Source organism: Mustela nigripes, chromosome 13, assembly GCF_022355385.1.
Source record: "Mustela nigripes isolate SB6536 chromosome 13, MUSNIG.SB6536, whole genome shotgun sequence".
Taxonomy (NCBI): Eukaryota; Metazoa; Chordata; class Mammalia; order Carnivora; family Mustelidae; genus Mustela; species Mustela nigripes.
In genome coordinates this window covers 67,596,649-67,615,743 of record NC_081569.1, presented here as the reverse complement: position 1 = coordinate 67,615,743, position 19,095 = coordinate 67,596,649, and the positions used below count along the sequence as shown (strand labels likewise).

The following is a 19,095-nucleotide window of genomic DNA, read 5'->3' as shown; positions in this document are numbered from 1 at the left end:
AAATGAAGAATCCTGAAAAGGATAAGCTGAGATTTACATTCAGGTAGTTAGCTCTAGAGTCTGTAGTTGTAACTACTGCACCATATTGCTTTTTGAAAAATAAACGCAATCTCCTACAGCATTCGTATCACTTATCAAAAAGGATGCTGGATCATATGCTCATGTGCTCATCCTCAATTACTGGGCATTTTGCTTGCTAAAGGATCACAGGCCCCCATGACTGCCAGCAATTTCTCCTTAAAAAAAGATGTCAGGAAAATGTAAAAAGCGACAGATGTCCATCAAAGGCAGTAAAGACTTAAAGAAATAGCCCTAGGGACTGAAGCCACAATTCCAGTTCTGCCTGTGTTTGCCACAAACCTCCAGCAAATTATTTATGACTTCATTTTCAGCAAGAAGATTCTGACCTGTCCTACCTCCAAATGTGGTAGTGGGTAGAAAAGGAAAAATATGAAGATCCTTAAACAACTATCTAATTAGATCTAATTACACAGATATATTATATTTATAGCAATAAAACTGAGATATGCCAAACTTAAGCAAATAACTTCTGAAATGAGTTTTTCAATCAATGCTATCCCTGAAATTCCTTTAGAAATAACTCCCTTTAAAAAAAATGAGATAAATGAATGAAACCTTATTTTTTCAAATGGTCTTACAGGCATTACACATTATTATTTCCCAAGAATAAAGAAAGCACAATTTAGGTTTATTGATTTTTAGCAAAATAAAATGACATAGTAGCTTCTTAAAAACTAATGGATAAGTTTTCTTGTTTCCTTGTCTCCAGAGCATTTGGCATTCTTTATCAATTGGTACATAAAAGAGTAGAAAAATAAGAGATTGTCATATTGTCCTTGGTATTTCTCTTTTAATATATCAGTGTGGTAGTCTACCAGAAAATAATAAATGGCTTCAATTGTGGAAAGGAAGGTATCTGGCTTTCCTTTCTGATGGCGCCAAAAGCAAGTTTTTCTTGTTTTCAACTCAACTTGTAACAGTCCTGCCAAAAACAAATAAAAGAAGTATAAATATTTCTTCTTAACCACAGAGTCTGGCACAATAATGATAATTTATTTTAATTATTTTGAGAATTTTTAAAAAAGGATTTTTTTTGAAGGATTGAGTTCCTTCAATCCTAATTCTAAATAGTATATTTTCTTAAATGCATTAAGGTATATACAGACGCAATATAAAAGACAGCAAAATCTTATACATGATAGTTACTTGTCTATAAATCTTAGAACTTGCAAAACCACGAGTTAAAAGTAGTTAACAATTAAGATGTTTACCTCTAACTTCTATTCACCAGTGTCTTTTTTAATTTTAACTAGTGACTGGACTAAATTCACCAAATTTCAGAAGGTTTTCACTTCCTGGATGAACTGACATTTAAAACATCATTGTAAAACTCACTGAAAGAGAATACGCAAGTTAATGGCTCTTAATATGGTTAAAAGTTTATTTCTGGACTACCACTTTTTGGTTTTATCTTCATGAACAGAGTACCTAGAGTTGTTTCCTTGGCTCTGCCACATTTGTTGAGTGAAACCTCAATGACACAGTCAGCTAGAATGCCTTATTCCTGCGCACTTAAGAGGAAACAACTCATATCACAGAACAGGATTCTCATCTCTTAAAACTCATATGGTAACATACAAACACAAAATACTTTCAGCGCTTTAGACCAGTACTTAGACTCACATATTTATTTTGCTATACTTTTTTAAAAAAGCATATTTATTTTAAAGTGAGAAGTAAAAGGGAGAAGGAATGTATTTCAGCAAAGTCGGTTAAAAGAATGGCGAGCAAAGAAAACGATAAACATCTACGCAAATCCAAATAAATGCTGCCCAATGAAACAAAAACAATAATAGTATCTAATTTGTGAGCTGAAGATAAAGGACAGAAAAATAATGAAGACAATAACAGTAACTTGGTGGGCAGGATGGGAGCTGAATCAAACTTAAGTGTAGTCAATCCTTAAAGTGTTAAAAAGGAGAGGCAAAAATACTGACTTTGAATTATTCTAAGTTACATGTGCACAGTCCAGTTTTCTAAAAGAAACAAAATAGGTATATTAAAAAAATGAAATAAGAAAAAATAAAAACTTGATTGATCAAAGTCAAGAAAAAAAGAAAAAACAGGACAAATAAAATTTTAGATGGTAGAAATATGTCCAAAAATATCAATACTTAAAACAAATGTGAAAGATGAAAATTAAGGAAAGGCAAATTATGATCACAGCAAGACTGCACTTTATATCCACTATATTGGCAAAAATCAAAACATTTGACAATACCAAGGTAGGCAGCATCATGGATACATGGGGACTCTTATACATTAATGATGGGTGTGAAAGTTTATATACCTACACTTTGGAAGACAACTGGCATTATCTTGTAGAAGTGAGCATTTTCATATGCAACAACCCAACAATGTCCAATGACCCAACAATGTCCACGTCTAGGTATGTTCCTTAAGGAAACTTATACATGCATAAGAATTTTTGTAGGTGTACTATTTGTTAGAGCAAAAACTAGAAACAACTCAAGTGTTTCATCCACAGGAAACTGGATAAACTGTAGTATTTTAACACAGTCAGATAATATGGAGCACTGAAAATGAATAAACTATAGCTAATCATATAACACCATGGACAAACCTTAGAAACAAAATGGTGACTTCAGGTCCCCAAGAATACAACATGCAGGTAAAATAAAGAAAACTAAACAATATGAAGATTATGAAAATAATAAAAATAATAAAAACATAATTCAAGAGAACAGTTAACTGCTACCAGGGGAGAAGCAGAGTGGCAGAGGGGAGAACATAGGTAGATAAAAAAGTTATTGATACAATTCCGGGGCTTGGATTCTTAATTATTCATTATCTCATTATGTGCTATGACATTATATTATATATATCCTTTCACTTTTATCATAATTTAGTTTTAAAAATAATATAAAAAACACCTTCGCCTATTTATGACAGAACAGGAGCTTAGAAGTCAGGTCCTGGCCCTAATCTTTCCATTAGGCTCACAACACAAATCTAATCATGTCAATGTCTGGCATTAAATTCTCTAAGACGGCCATAGCACCTATGGAAAAAAGTCCAAATTCCCAGCCATGGTATTCAAGGGCATTCATAATTTGCATTTCTTCAGTTGTTTCTCCTACCATTCTCATGTGCATACACATTCTACCCCTATGCAACTTTTTCAGTCTTCTGAATGCAGGATGATGTTTTTGTATTTTTGTGTATATGTCATTCCCTTTATCTGAGATGCCCAACCCTTAGCCCTTTATCCATCAAGATTTCAACATAAAGAGTTAATCCATCCAGGGAATCTGGGTAGAGCAGGGTTGTGTCTCCTCAATGCTACCATCATATTCAAAACTTACTGAATTTTCTTACCTGCTTACCTGCCTGCCTCCCACAGCAGATTACGTGGCAGACAATGCCTGCTGTCATCTCAATACTCATTTCCCCCTCCTCTCAATATTAATAAATCTCAATCCTGTTCAGTGTGGCATGTGTCCAGCTAAAAACAGTTTCTGAGCTTTATTAATGGCCAGAGTGGTCATGTGAACTATTCTGGCCAAAGAAAGGAATGAAATCTCCTAAGTGGAAATTCCAAAAATACATAATTCCAATGTAGCTATTATTATTATATTTATTTTTTAACGAAAGAGCCAGACTCATTGGGCACGTACATATTGGCCTGTCCTTTGTCTTGCCTGGAATATATATGGGATGTCTTGGGACCTAGCGGCTATCTTTTAAGTACGGGAGTGAAAACGATGAAGGAAGAAAACAGAATGAGTTTGAGTCCTTAACTGGCATTGTGAAATCTTTTTAACAGCTTTGGACTACCCGTTTCTGGACATGAACCTATAAAAAGTAAACCCAGCTTGTTTTCAGATTCTATCTGGACTTCCATTTCATGTGGTAAGACACAACCCTAACTAACAGCCACTGTGATCACCTGGAAGGTAGAGAAACTGCTTTATTTTCCTTCATATACCCCAGTCTAGGACACCACCCATCCAGGAATAGGTATTCAACAAATAGTACTAAATAAATGGACAAATCGCAAAAGCTTGAAAGTATTTTATCTAGATATTTTAAAAATATTTCAATTTGAATAACTTTGATTCAAAGACACACGGAAATTGTAAAAACCGAAACCAAATAATGTTAATTATATCCAAGAAGTAGGAAGACATTTGAAAATATTCTAAGTAATCAGTATAATTAAAATCTTACCATAGGATCTGACAGCACATGCAATTTCTTAAAAAAAAAAAAACAAAAAACAAAAACCTTAAGAGTAACTATTAAATGGTCCTGGTTTCTAATACACCTAATATGTTCTAAAATGTTAAAAATGATAATCAAGATTTAGTGATTTTTTTCCACTATTCCATCCTGTTTTAAAGATTTGCTTGCAAGTATACAGAACCTTTTAAAACACACTGAAATACACAGGTATGGGATTTATTTTTAAAAGTTCAACATATACACTAAAAAATTCTTTTGCTATCATTTCTGGCCATCAATAACTTTTTATGATGAACTCAGCAAATTTTTTTTAGCAGAACTTTAAAGCAGAGAATTGTAAGTGGTTTTCTGTTCAAAATTATTGCCATCAAATGATAAAATGTTTTAAAACCCAAAGGCAATGATTTACAGCAAACACGGGTTGTTTCTTAAGGAAATAACTCAGTTCATCTGGAAACTGGTATTTCACATATACAGTCTATATATATGTGCAGAGCCCCAAATATTCCCGATGGTGCAATAAGGAGCCAGAAGGGGTAGGGGCAACAATAATACATGAAGAAAAGACCGAATTTATTTATTTCACGATTTTGAAGGAATTAAGAAATCCCTTTTAAAAATCTTCATGTAGCACAGAATTGAAATATATGATTCTTACTATGTGATCTGGGAAGGAATAATAGAAATTTTTCCAAATCTGATTTTAAGCCTTAAGCTCAAATATGAAACTCTGAAAACAGATTTTCAATTGTACCTCAATGATTCCTTTTATAGTTTTTTCTACTGTTCTCACTCATGTTCTTTCATTTGATCCTTTCAATTACCATATATGGTAATTATAAAGAGAGTGGCTCAGAAAAATCTTCAAACTGAGGAATAAGCTGGTGCTGTAACCATCCAAGGTAATATTGGCAGGTAGTACTCCAAAAAGCAGGGCCTTAGGGTTACATCTCTCTATTAAACATCAGTGAAAGGTTCTTTCAGGTCTTATGCTCTGTAGTTTCTTTCTCCCTCTCCTTCTCACATTTCTCATTCCCCACTGTCTCTCTCTCTCGCTCACACACACATATACACACTTTGTCTCTATCTTTCTGCCTATCTCTCTCACATACAAACACATAGACACACACACACGACCAGAATGACAAAGCAACCTTCCTAACAGTTATGTTGACCTCAGAGTTATGAACTATGTAAATTAAACTAGGTCTAGTATTGTTACTAACTTTAGTTTGGGATTACTTACTACAAGTTAAACTCCAAAACGTGTCATAAACTTTCTTTTCTAGGTGAACTGCATTTTTAACAAATAGTCTGAGAAAAGTTCTATTTTGGCAACTGCCTAAAACCAACTGGGTAGCTCTCTTGCCTTCTAATCATACATGTATACATACCAGGCCATCAAGAGCTGGAAATAAACCTAACATTTTTAGAGAAACTACTGAAAAAACCTGAGGAACAGCGTAAGGTACAAGTAAACAAGAGAGGTAACATGAGTTTCTGTTCTTCATATTACTAGTTGTGCTACTTGGGCAAACAAAACAACTCTTTTAAACCATTTTATTAGGAACTGAACTTTTCACTCTAAGAGAAAGAGCACAAAGGTAAAGCAAAAGAAAGAAAGTCCCTGTACTGTTCAATCTTGGAACTGGAACTATCCACGTGAACTCATGATATATATCTATTTCCCTTGGCTCTATCCCCTGAAACAATGACATCCAAGTTGTAATAAATTTGCCAGATCTTGGTTTCTAATATCACTCCCCACTAAAAAGAACCATAGCTCTTTTACATAATCACTGGTTCTATGTCTGGGGCAGGAAAAAAGTACAAGTTAACTTGGGACATCCCGTTGTACCAGAAAGACTAATAAGGCCATGCTATGGAGGACTTGAAGGGCTCCCACTAGCAAAATTTGAGACAATGTGGACATCAAAAAGAATACAATCACAACATATTACATATGATAAAGGAAATCCATAAACCCATAGTGACCTCAAAAAGAGGCAGGAGAGAGAAAAAAGGGGGGAGAGGGGAGGGAGGAGAAGAGCTCTTTACCACCTAACAAATATAAAAGAAATAATACATTAAAATGTCATCATGTTGCAATCCTCAATTTGCTGATATAGGCAAATCATCAATAAATAATGAAACCACTCAGTGAAAAGCAGTTGGGAAATAGATAGTTCACAGTATCAAAGCATCACCCCAAAGACTACTACCAGTTTCAAAGAAGAAATGAACTTTTATGATACAGAGCTCTGGCAACCACCACTTTAATCAAATAGTTAAAGTTATTACCAATAATGGAATTTATATGCCTCCTGATCTGATGCAATAAGTATCCAACTTTACCTATGAATAGGATAATCATATAATTTATCAGCTGAACAGCCATATTTCTGAGAGGGAAAGGGAATGCCATTAATAGTTAAATAAAAACAATAGGTATAAACTGGAATTGTCATGGAACAACCCTACATTGATCCTTATCTCTAAGTATCCTTATAAAAACACTAAACTGAAGCTAATCATGATGAAGCATTCACACAACTGACCTGCCCTCTTCAAACAAGTCACAGAAAACAAAGACAGGGGACTGCTCTCCATTAAAAGAGACTGAAGAGGTATAAAAACTACATGGAATGAGAGGTTACATGCTACATCAGAAGAAAAAAGCTACAAAAGATATTTTTGGATCAATTAGAAAAATGTAAATATGGACTGTATTAGATATTAGAAATTTTATTAATTATCCCATTAACTTTTGCTAATGGTATTGAGATTATGCAATTATTCTTAAAAGATATAAAGTACCCCTGGGGATAAAAATATATGTTTATAAAAAATAAAAAATTAAAATAAAATAAAATAAAAAAAAAAAGAAAAAAAAAAAAGATATAAAGTTAGGTATTTAAGGGTGAAGTAGTGCAAAGCCTGCATCTTATTTTCAAGTGGTTCAGCCAAAAATGTATACAATATCTAATTATGCACACACATATAATAGAGAAATAAACGTGGCAAAACGTATGGGTATTTGATGCAATTCTTCCAATATATCTGCATGTTTGAAGTATCTGAAATGAAAGCTGGGGGAAGGAACAATCCACAAAAAAAATTTTTGTTTTTTTTTACCTTGAAGTCTCTCATCAGTGAATATTTTGTTTGTTTGGTTCCAAGTGCTATCTATAAATATAATTTTTTTCAGTGTTGTGTCTTGGCACTTGCTGTCATTCGAATCCTGTTCTTCAGTTTTCTTGCGTTTAATAAATGGCTTGTCGGGGTCGTCATTTTTGTCTTTAACATTATTTTGAATCCTTTTTTGCAGATGAAAAGAAATATCTTTTATTGAGACAGACTTAGGTCCAGGAAAAACAAGTGCAACCTAAGGCAAAGAAACTTAAGTTAGTAGTGTGCTGTTATGATCTTCAAAATGAATAAATTCTGACACTTTTAAAACTTAAAGAGAAACGAACATCCCGCATACCTGAGAAACAAGCATTAGGTTCTATAACAACCACTTGAGCCAATTGAAAGTTAGTGTGTTTCTTTAATAAGGATGGTAAAGTTTTTGGCTCTTCCCTAAGATTTAAAAATCATAATATACTAGCTAGAAGTATTGTTTCAAAATAATTGACAGAAGCCAAGTTAATTGTACACTGAATCAAAAAACTAACTAATTTCACAGTATAAAATACAACGTACGTAACACAAGGTAAAAGAACCAATGAAAAGCACTCAATAATTAAATAAAATTTTCACAATTTCAATATAATAAGCAGAAATCAAACAAATAATACTATCACTGCTGGTGAGGATATGATGTTTTGGGCCTTTATAGCCATTACTGATGTCAGGTTTTGATAGTATAACTCTTCATGAAAGCAGTTTGGCACTTTGAATCAAGAGTCTTGAAATGTTCACACCCTTTGGTTATTTCAGTTTTGGGAATTTATCTTAAAAAAAATCATAAATACAACTCACAATACCCAGAATATCTGTTAAAGTATATTACAGTGAAAAATTAAGACTGAAAAATCTGACTTTCAAGGAATAACTGTAAATTATGCTACCTTTTTTTCAGCATGTTTTTACTGAAACTTTACACACTTTAGAGCCTCCAATGTTTGAACAGCTCCTGCCACAAAGAAGGTGCCCAATTAATATTTGTTAAATGAACAAATGTTGGTCAAATCATGGATATTTTATCTGCTGTACTCTTCTGTATTTCCCAAATTTTCTTTAATGAACATATATCATTTTTTATATGAAAACATAAGCAATATAAAAATAAAAGGAAAAATCTTGAATTTGAAAACTCTAGTTATAAAAGTTTCTCAAACACTTAAAATGCGTGCCTCTATTTCCCCCATACCCAATAAGCAAAGTTCAGGGCTTTGTAATTTTCTTGGACTGTAAGCATATCACATCTCTTTATAGACTCCAACACTGTATTCTACTCAATTGAGATAAATGATACCTTGCTGACCAGAGAGGGAATCACAAAGATACTCCTTGATCCAAAACTCAGAAATCATTTACAAACAACTATATAAATTCAACCAAAATACAAATATACTGATGGGAAAGGAAAATCTAAGTTCTGCCTACAGCAAGTGAACACATTAATTTTTAATTATGCTTCCAGATTAACCACACCAGCAAATATCTCCAAGAAACCCAGAAGAGTTTATATACTTTTTTCTAAAGTACCCAGGGCCTTTTTTTTTTTTTTGGATCTATTACTTTTCAATAAGAGCAGTAATATCTCACCAATGTGACAATTTCAAATACATGAAAACCAATTTTGAATCTAGGAATGATCAAAGGAAGGCCTCTGAGCAAGCAAAAGGCGTTACAAAGGTCATGTATTAAAGCTCTTAATTCAGGGAGTATTCTTGAAAATCCTTCTAATTCAGACTTTTTTCTCCTTTGGGAGAAATTCCAAAGTTTGTAATATGGTTTCTTAGTTTGTATCAAATCATCTTTATGTAGCATCAGCAGGAAAATGGAGAGGAAAGAAAGTAAAAGCAGGCACAGCAATATGGGCAAGGAGGAAAAACCTGAAGAAGTAAGGCAGAACAACTACAACAAGTAGAAAGACAAAATTCAAAAAGCCTTAGCAATCTAAGATCATTTGATCTTTGAAGATACCAATGAAGTAAGTAAGTTGTATATTGCTTACTGTTACATAAAGATAACCCTAGGTCATTAAGAAAAATATTTAATTATGTTCAAGTTCAGAAAAGCAATGCAATTTAAAACTCTTTTTTAGATTCAATGTGAAGAGGTGTAAAAAATAAGCTGCCTACTTCATGGTTCTTTTCTTCATATTCTGGAATACAAGGATACGTGTAAATATTTACAAATTCAGGTGCTAATAGTTTTGCATGTATAGCAGTACTTTTGCCATCTGTTTCATTTGGATGTTTAATGATGTCAATCTTCAGTGGAAGCTAAAATTTAAAAAAGGACAAATGAACACAATAAATACAAAAATTCAGATTTTCATGTTAATTAAAAATGATCTTCAAAGCTTACATAACAAGTTCACGCTAAGTTCCTATAAATATGATATGAAAGGCATACTTTTCTAAACCAAATTAGGAATGCTAAGAGTCATAAAGCAAACCTAAGTTTCTTCCTTGATATTGTTGATCATATAATAGAACAATTATTTCCAATGTATTCAACACAGAATTGTTCTTAAAGCAAAGCTTCAAGGCCATTTTCATTTAAGCTACGTAGGCTTTGAGTTCAATTCCTTGCATTTCAGTATCTGTGTCAAGAACACTTTTTATAATTCCTATAAATTTTAGAATTAATTTTATGACACAATAAAAGGAAATATAAGCTGGGCAAAAGTGTCACATGTAAAATTCAAGTCAAAATTTTACTCCCTATACATCCTTTGAGGTCCCAGGTATTACCCTTAAAAGGGTTCACCCTTTATCGTGAACATCATGATTCTCATCAGTGGCCTTTAATGGCACAAATGAAATAATTATCAATTGGAAAAGTAACAGAACAGGTCTAGAAGGTACACACTTCATGTAAAAATTAACTCTCTGAAAAAATCATTTTGTCTATTTTCCTTTAAGTTTCATTACTTGTTATGAATTACATCCTGCCCCTTTGCAAAAATAATATTCTCTAACATTTTTCAAGTTAGATTTTTCTGTTATTTCCCTCACTTGTTTGATTTAGTTTCCTGTATAACGTTTGCACAAGTGCTATAGGCAGCCATGGTTATGAAAATGAAAGCTGAGTCACATCCCCCCAAAAATGTATATGAGAAACTCTGAGACAGATTCTTCAGTGCAGATTATAAATGACATATATTGTTACAAATACTCTTCCAGCTCCCACCCCACCCATAACAGGCAGGATCCTAGGTATCTACCCTGGGAAAAGCTAAATTTACCCTGGAGTACAAAACTATTTTTCTCTCTTTAAAACAGCTTTAATAGATAAAATTGGTATAATAAACTCCATATATTTAAAGTGTACAATATAATGAATTTTAATACCCTTGAATTCATCACCATAGTCAAGATCATGAACGTAACTGTCACCCCCAAAAGCCTCCCTTCTTCCCCTTTCCCCATCAACTACCACCCACAGTCCTTAGGTAACAATTAGTAACTTATCACTATACGTTAGTTTGTATTTTCTTGGATTTTATATAAATGAAATCATATGGTAAGTACTCTTTTCATCTGACTTCTTTCACTCAGAATAATTATTCTGAGATTCATCCATATTGTTGTGTGTATCATTAACTGCAGAGCTGTTTTTTAAAGGGGCAGTTGCTGCATGCTACTAAATGACCCCAGGTGCCTATACTTTATCTTTCTGGATTATTGTGTGGAAAAAGGATGGTATCTATCCCAGAAGGGCCATGAATATGTATCCCAAATAGTTTTCACTTTAGGGTTTCAAACCCTGTATCTCCTTCCCTCCCCACTTAGGCCTAGTAACCAATGAGGGCCAACTGCTTTAAATCGTCAAACCAATTTCTCGTCACAGAAAATTTACCATTTAAGTAGGCAGTTCACAAATGATTTTACATCACTCTACTTCTGGCTGAACTCTACATCAGAATTTCCTCATGATGCTCAGTCTCAGTTGACACTACATTCCCTTTCCCCAGGGTCTCTCAGTCCCAGGTCAGCATTATCTTAGCCCAGGGAAGATAGGAAAGAAGAAAAAGAAAGCACATCATGATAAAGTATTCTATTACTAATAAAACCAACTTTCTTACATGGCTGATGAGTAGAACTGGAAATTCCAAAGGTGACCATCAACATTTCTCATCAGCTGGCTATGTCTGAAGGGTATCATTTATGTCAAGGATATAGGGCTGACTGTTATTCATGTATTTAAACATCACATACCTTGCCTATTATGGACTAAATCCTATAGGTAGACAATTGTGCAAAATTTGTGCTCAAGAAGTTATTACTGGGACCCAGTCTAGTTACTTTAGTTCTCCCTGAGCAAGCCTGAAATTTCTAACATTATGAAACAAAAGCACAGACACAGATAAAATCATGGAAACAAATGTTTGTGCTCTAGTTCACACATTTTAAAGGAAGATATTTCCTAAATAATGACAGGGTACGGAGTAACACCAGAAGTATTGACCAGACACACAGTTCAAGTAGAAATGTTCTGTTTTCAACCACAAAGAACACCAATCTGTTCTCTAACACTTGTATTTCTTATAAGAGATTTATCAAAATTTTCTGCCCAAATTTATCAAAATGCCATTAGCAAGACGTCCTAAGTCTTTTCCTATGTGATCATCAACTTTCCCAAAGAGAGTCTTTTAAATTCTAGGACTCTAAAAAGATGAAGCTTTCTTTGACCTCATGATTATTTTTGCTCTTCCTTTAAAAAATACCAAGAGTATCTTTAATCTTTACTCATGCATTTCTCATGACATTTTAAAAAAATCATATTCTACATGAAAAAAATCAGCATTTATGAATTTATTCTGTAGATTAAAATTTAAAGCTTGGGAGGCACTTACTCATTATGTAGTCGTCTTCCCTTCCCAAGCAGGCTATCTAAAAGCAAATGCTGAATGATTTGTAAAAATAAAGTAAAAATTAGAAAAAATTGCATAGCGCTTTTATTACTACTTATATTAACATACTGAGTTTTATATATGGCCTTTAAAATATAACACTTTTAAAAACTCTGCATACTCTGGTAGGCCATCTAGAGTTGATCAAACATTTGGCATAGTGTTTTAAGTCATTTCTACTAAATAATGGATATTAGATCACTAATTTGGAAAATAATCCTCTATTATTAAATTTCTATGAAAATAAATGTCTATGAAAAGTCAATATGTTACCGACTCTTATTATTCTGATCTTCAATCCTTTTGAACACAATACATTTTAAAATAAAACTTTTAAAGGGATACTCTCTATGTGGCTATGATATGAAAAGAACATAGAATAATTCTGTTCATACTTCAAAAACTACACTTTTGAAATTTAACACTCTTACAAGATAATAGGGAACTTAAAGAAGATTATTTTCCTCAAACTCTAAGTTTTTCTAAGGTTAACTATAAAGCTGATTAGGTTCCATGCTTATTTCATCTTGCCCAGTAACTTTCCAACAGCCTGTAAGTATGATTTTAGACCCTTGAGGAGACCCTGGACTTAGCAAGATAACATATAAGCTAAATTGAATTTCAAGTAACAAAATATAAGTGTTAAGCTATTTTACTTCAAATTTAAATGAATCTTAAAATCACCACATTAAATACTTTTAAATATAGTTTTAACTTATTTTCTTACTAGTAAGTCCCCACTAAGTCCATGTGTAGAGTTTAGTCTCTCTAAAGTCCTGACAGCAAATTTTATACATTATTTGATTTACTCCTAAAGTTCATGTCAATGTTAGACAAGTTGACATATATGTAATAAATTCTTTGATTACATAGACATCATGGTCCACAGACCTTTTACATAAACAAGAGTAGTCTTGGTAAACAACAAAACGTATAAAGTAAGCAATCAATTCAAATCAATTTTTTAAAGTCTGGCTTAAATCTGGCTTAAATCACTACAATTATAATATAGCCCAAAGAGTGGCCTTAGTTCTTTTCTTTTTTTTTTTCCAAGTAGTCTCCATGCCTAGTGTGGAGCCCAATGTGGGACTTGAACTCACAACCCTGTGATTAAGAAATGAATTGAAACCAAAGTCGGACACGCAACCAACTGAGTTACCCGGGTGCTCCAGTCTTAGTATTTTTAATTTTAGTTTAGTTTTAGTCACTGACATGAGCTCCATCTCCATGTAGAATGGGGCTAAGCCCAAGCAAAAATTCAATGCTATTTCCTTTAGGATATGTTTTCTTAAAAAGAAGTCTAAGGCCCTGAGGTAGTTTTTGAAGTTCCTTCAGGCAATTATACACTTGTCTCTTGTAGCATTCATGTTTATGCCACATCTCCCCCTATGTTTTAGATGAATTATAATCATTAGTGAAAAAGTAACTGATTTCATTAAAAACAATATCATTCATCTCAGTGTTTTAGCAGTGTGTGTCTTTTTCCAAAGACAAGAAAAGCAAAGAGGTTTACCAGTCTGTAAGATTAAATTTTCTATTAATATTATTCATCTCCATAATGATGTTACTTATCATGCTTATCAACTGTATTAGAGTAGGTATGTATGAGATATCTTTTTAAAACCTCTTCTCCTACTTTCAGATAATTAAATTTCTTACCAACCTTCACAAGTGGCATCTGTTCAATAGGTACATTTTCAACTGGGACATAACATGTATAGCAATAGAACATTCTTGAACCACCACATTGGAGACATTTTGATCTTCCACTTTGTTGAGCTTTTTGAAGAACTTCTTGAGATGCTAAGCATAAGTTTTGAAAAGGATCTTCTGCAGCTATGGAAGTAGTTTGTGAGTGCTGTATTTCTACAAATTTTGAATTATTTTCTTCCTTTTCTTTGAGAAATATAGATGGATTGAGAGACATTTTTCATTCAAACCAAAGTTTAACATCTATTTCTAAAACATAAATCATAGGGGCACTGCAAAAGAAAAAAAAAAAGTGGGGTAGGGGTGAAATAAAGACAGGAAATATTTTGTTCCTTGTCTCCACAAATAAAATTACCCAATTTAATTTACAACTGCATGCCATTTTTAGTATTTATTAACAAGTACTAATAAGCTTTTTAAACCACTTAATTAGCATGATTTAAAATACAAAATTAAAAAGGAATAAACTCAAACAATAAATTACCCTGGAGTCATTTCCTCCATAAAAATAAAAAGGTGCTCTCTTAGAAAAACTATTTCAAATATAAAACTTAGGTACCAATAATACATTTTTCAGTGACTCTTATTTTGTTTTATATTAGGAATACAGCGTTTAAATGCTATTATCAGCCAGGAATGTATTCAACCCTGTACACTCTGACTTTATTTTTTTTTATTTTATTTTTTTTTAGATTTTATTTATTTATTTGACAGACAGAGATCACAAGTAGGCAGAGAGGCAGGCAGAGAGAGAGGGGAGAAAGCAGGCTCCCTGCTAAGCAGAGAGCCCGATATGGGGCTCGATCCCAGGACCCTGGGATCATGACCTGAGCCGAAGGCAGAGGCTTTAACCCACTGAGCCACCCAGGCGCCCCTACACTCTGACTTTAAACCAATGTTATATAAAATCTCAACCTGGATCCTAATGAAAATACAAGGTTCCAGTGATATCAGTAAAACTTAGTTGTTATGTTTCAAAAGACTTATTCTTCTCCAACTTATATCACACACACAAAAATATAACTAAACATCCATTAAAATAGGACAGGCATCTACTACCAATTATGATTTGTAAAATACCCCCAAAGCTGAAATATATGCCCAGAAAAATAAAGTGTGATCTTGTAAACTAAAAATTTTACAGAGTAATGTTAATGTCCCCTCACTCAAAGACTTCATACCACTTTTAAAAAATATAATTCATTCGGGGGCACCTGGGTGGTTCAGTTGGTTAAGCCACTGCCTTCGGCTCAGGTCATGATGCTGGGGTCCTGGGATTGAGTCCCATATGGGGCTTCCCCTGCTCTGCAGGGAGCCTGCTTCTCCCTCTCCCTCTGCCTGCCATTCCCCCTGCTTATGCTCTCTCTCTAATAAATAAAATCTTAAATAATATATATAATTCATTCAGAGTCTTCAGTTCTAGAGATAAAATAGTGAAATAACTTCTTCACTTAAATATTTCCTTCCAAGAAGAATGATGTCTGTTACTCAAATATTCTGTAAGCACAGTATCTCTTGAGGGAGAAAAGAGACTAAGGCCCTTTTGATTTGATATGCATTCCAAAGCTGTAAAATGAGTCTCTCATTATAAAGCTTATGGCATTGCGGTGTTTAACTATGAGGCCCCTGGCACTTTGAGTACAAACACTGACAGGAGAAATGCTGTGACTGCAACAGGAAACATTTCTGTGGTATTCCAAATAGAAAGTGAACAAAAAGTCCAGTAGAACATAATATACAACATAATTTAGCAACAAGAAGTTAGTGATACTAATTTAATTACTCATCAAGAGTTTTTTTTAGGTTGTAAATCCCAGTAAGCTTGAGACCCAAATAAAAAGATGCAAAGGAAAAAGATGCTTATCCCTGAAGGAAAAATAAAATATACTGGCCAAATTTACTCAAAGTAAATTTACCAAGCTGTCACCTTTCCTTGAATCTCAGATCTTTTTAAGATCATGTTGAGTCTCGGACCTTATCTATGCATGTATACACAAGACACAGTATTTCATACACAATTTCAGGTGGTCTGCAGATCTTTAAGAGTCCATCTACAGAACCAGGTAAAGAAATCCCAAGTTCAAACAGTCATTCTAAAGACAGGAGCAGTTTTAAAAGTCTGGGAAGAGATCCTATTAGTCCCCAGAAATCAGAGCTACAAATCCACTGTTAGGCAACTAAAGGTCAGCTGTCACAGGCCAATAGGTCTCATTACTGCACCTAAGTCTTGGTTTGGGTTTGCTCTGGTGTTTTCTGAAATTCTTACAGAGAAACATTTTAAGATTATAATAGTCTTGAATTATCCCATCATGGGACCCATCCTAAAAAAGAAACTAGACTGGACTAATTCAACCTGACTCTATTTTCCTGGGTGTTCTAGTGGCTAATTAGGGGGTTTACGTACGCCACTAAAGGCCTCCTCAATAATGGGGCTGAAGTACACAGTTCCTGGGGATGTCATGAAAGTCAATGTGCTTCCTGACATCCAATGGAAAACTACTGGTGAGTTTTTCTAGGGCCTTCCAAGTGCATTCTGCCTCACAAACATTCCCCTATATTTCACTTGGCCTTCCATCCATAAAGCCAAATGGATACTAGTAAATTAAAGCCTTATATAAATGTTCTTCCTCTACAAAAATCAAACAAAATAAGCATATGAGGCAGTGAAAGGGAAATGTTTATGGCTCCTTTCCCGGCCTCACCTATAAACTCTCTCTTATGGCTCTGGTGGCCACACAGAAGAGTCCAGAAGTCATGGACACCTCCCTCCAAAGGTCTCTGAAACCATATGACACCAGCATTTGTCCTCACCTAGCCAATAGCCTGCCTCAAATGTGTACAGACAGTTTGCTGCAAATGATGGTTCACAACCTTTAAAACATACTTATTAATATCAAATTCATGCAGGGAATACAAGTGGAGTTGTGGGAGTTACTTAGAAAACATAAAAAGAATATATTCCTGAAGAACTAATAAATATTTTTACCTTGATGGTACATTCATCAATCTGCATCTTAGGTTGAAAACAGATTTTTACTCCCCTTCTACCCTCTTTTCCCAAAAAACCAATTACTCACCAAATTCCATCAATTCCACCTAGCATATAATTCTCTAACTTTAGGCTCAAAGTCAGGACTCTAGATGATCTATGGCAATAGACCTTACATCTTTTTAGGTTTACCCCTTTATTACTGGTTCCACATATTTAGCATGGAAAAATCTGCTTTAGATTTTTCTAAAATCTAGAGTTGTCTTTTAGCAAAGCTATCCCTCCTAGCAATCAACTCTGCAAAAGAAGCATTCTTTACCAATTCTTTACCTATCTCTCCCTGAGTCTCGTGCAGCAGGAGGAATTCAACAATTACTTATTAAATCAAAACCGTTCTGAAAACGAAAACATACCTATGCATCTCCCTCCTGAATGACCTAACAAACCACCTTCATGGGCCATCTGCAGCCTGGCACAAGTGGCAACATGGCAGATTCCTCCCCCTCTCCACCCCCCAAAACAATGATCTTAAAAGCTCCAAGGTACAGGTTACCTCCCAATGGAATACTATATATAAAATTTCCCTACCATGAATTGTAGACCAATTCAGTATACTAGATAAAACCCACTTCAATTTTTTTTTTCCTTAAGTATTTTTAAGAACCCGGTCAAATAACACACACAGGTCCAACATTCATTTTTTAAAATCCAAGGTGCCACCTTTTTCATACAGGACCAGTGGCCCCTCCCACGTCCCCCATCATTTGGCAGGCAGGCAGGCTTTCTTGCCTCAGTTTTTCATGGTACACTGGGGTTCAGACAGAAATAATGCTTAAATGCTTAAAAGAAATAATCCTTAAATGTTTTCACTCAAGCAGAGATTTTTATCATCCAGCTCCGTGAACTGGTATCTTAATCTATTAATATACTTCTTTACTTCTTCTACATTCCCAAGAAACAAATTAGACCTAAGAAACAGCCTCCCTGGCTTATTATGTAACCACTATCTCAATATTTTAAATACACTGCATGGCACACTGTACTAAGCTGCTGCTTCTGTGATTACCAATTCCCCGCAAACCACTCCAAACACTAAAAAATATAGATCCTAGGGGACTACCTGCCAGAACAGACTTTCCTCACGGCGGAAACCACTGAAAATAATTGTTAGGGCAAAGAAAATTTTTGAGGAACAATTTGGAAGCCTTTTCCCCGAAGGGCCCGCAGGATGGTAAAAAAAAAAAAATGCAAGCGCTCCAGCACAGGGACCAGGGTCCCGCTCACAGGAGACACCCTGCACGGCCTCCACCAGCGCCCAGCCAAGCAGCGTCCTCTCCCCGCAGCCACACGGCTCCGGCCAGGCCACTGGTCCGCACACGGGCGCGGACACCCGCACCAGCGATCGGAGTGGGACTCAGACCTGCGCTTCCCTCGGGTCCTCGCACGGCTCCACACGCCTTCCGGCCCGTCGGAACCCGAGGAGCGCGCCCGGCCGACGTCGCGCTAGGGCGCGGCGGAGCGCTTTCCGGGAGACACAGGAAGGAGGAGCCCGGCCGTTGCTAGGGCCGTTGCCAGAGCTCGGCGCCGCGCACGGTCCGCGACGTTAGTAACGGGCGGGGAGGGACGCGGGGCGTGGTTAGAAGGGGAAGTCCCGCCTCAGCCTCTGGGCCGCCGGCGGAGTCGCGCTGGTCCTGGGAGAACCCGGGCGGGAAGCGAGGTGGGGGTTGTGCAGCTGGTCTTCACAGCCCCGCCGCCTTGCGCTGCGTTCCCTGCTGACCCTGGCCGAGGCCCCTTGAACGGAACGCGGTTCTGGAAGTACATTCTCGAGGTGTAGTTGCAGTGAGTTGTGAAAAATCCTGATCCTTCAGAACACTTTTCCATTTTACCCATTCCACAACTGTCTTCGTCGTGAGAACTTAGTCCTATTACTTTTTTAGGACTACGTCAGGAGGAGTACCAGTAGTCACGAAAGCTATCAGGGAAACTGTGTCTCTTGGTGGTTTGGTTTGCTTGAAAG

General features: G+C 35.3%; 2 protein-coding genes across 6 annotated transcripts in view; one reads left to right on the top strand and one right to left on the bottom strand.

The window, feature by feature from the left end:
- Nucleotides 1-688: 688 nt before the first annotated feature.
- DTWD1 (DTW domain containing 1) lies at nt 689-18,581 on the bottom strand. Of its 3 annotated transcripts, none has more exons than XM_059372797.1 (5): nt 18,499-18,581; nt 14,043-14,361; nt 9,600-9,743; nt 7,423-7,672; nt 689-1,003 (listed from the first exon to the last, which is right to left on the bottom strand). In XM_059372797.1, the coding sequence occupies exons 2-5, from the start codon at nt 14,304-14,306 to the stop codon at nt 756-758; spliced, it is 906 nt and encodes a 301-aa protein (XP_059228780.1). In that variant the 5' UTR covers nt 14,307-14,361; nt 18,499-18,581; the 3' UTR covers nt 689-755. The 3 variants fall into 3 exon arrangements, with proteins under 3 accessions (XP_059228780.1, XP_059228782.1, XP_059228779.1); XM_059372799.1 differs by lacking the exon at nt 18,499-18,581 and adding an exon at nt 18,199-18,289; XM_059372796.1 differs by lacking the exon at nt 18,499-18,581 and adding an exon at nt 17,492-17,578.
- Nucleotides 18,582-18,734: 153 nt separating this feature from the next.
- Nucleotides 18,735-19,095, top strand: part of FAM227B (family with sequence similarity 227 member B) — a 42,327-nt gene continuing 41,966 nt past the window's right edge. For 2 of the 3 annotated variants that reach the window (XM_059372793.1, XM_059372795.1), the window contains exon 1: nt 18,735-18,917. The gene's annotated coding sequence lies outside the window, so the exon portion shown is untranslated. The remainder of the gene's footprint in view (nt 18,918-19,095) is intronic. The other variant, XM_059372794.1, reaches the window with a different exon arrangement.

Excerpts from the sequence above, each read along its gene's own strand:
- DTWD1 (XM_059372797.1), bottom strand. The coding sequence starts at position 14,306 with ATGTCTCTCAATCCATCTATATTTCTCAAAGAAAAGGAAGAAAATAAT. Across the intron at positions 9,744-14,042 it reads AACAGATGCCACTTGTGAAG|CTTCCACTGAAGATTGACAT; the intron begins GTTGGTAAGAAA and ends TTTAAATTTTAG. Across the intron at positions 1,004-7,422 it reads CACTGATGAGAGACTTCAAG|GACTGTTACAAGTTGAGTTG; the intron begins GTAAAAAAAAAC and ends TGTTTTTGGCAG.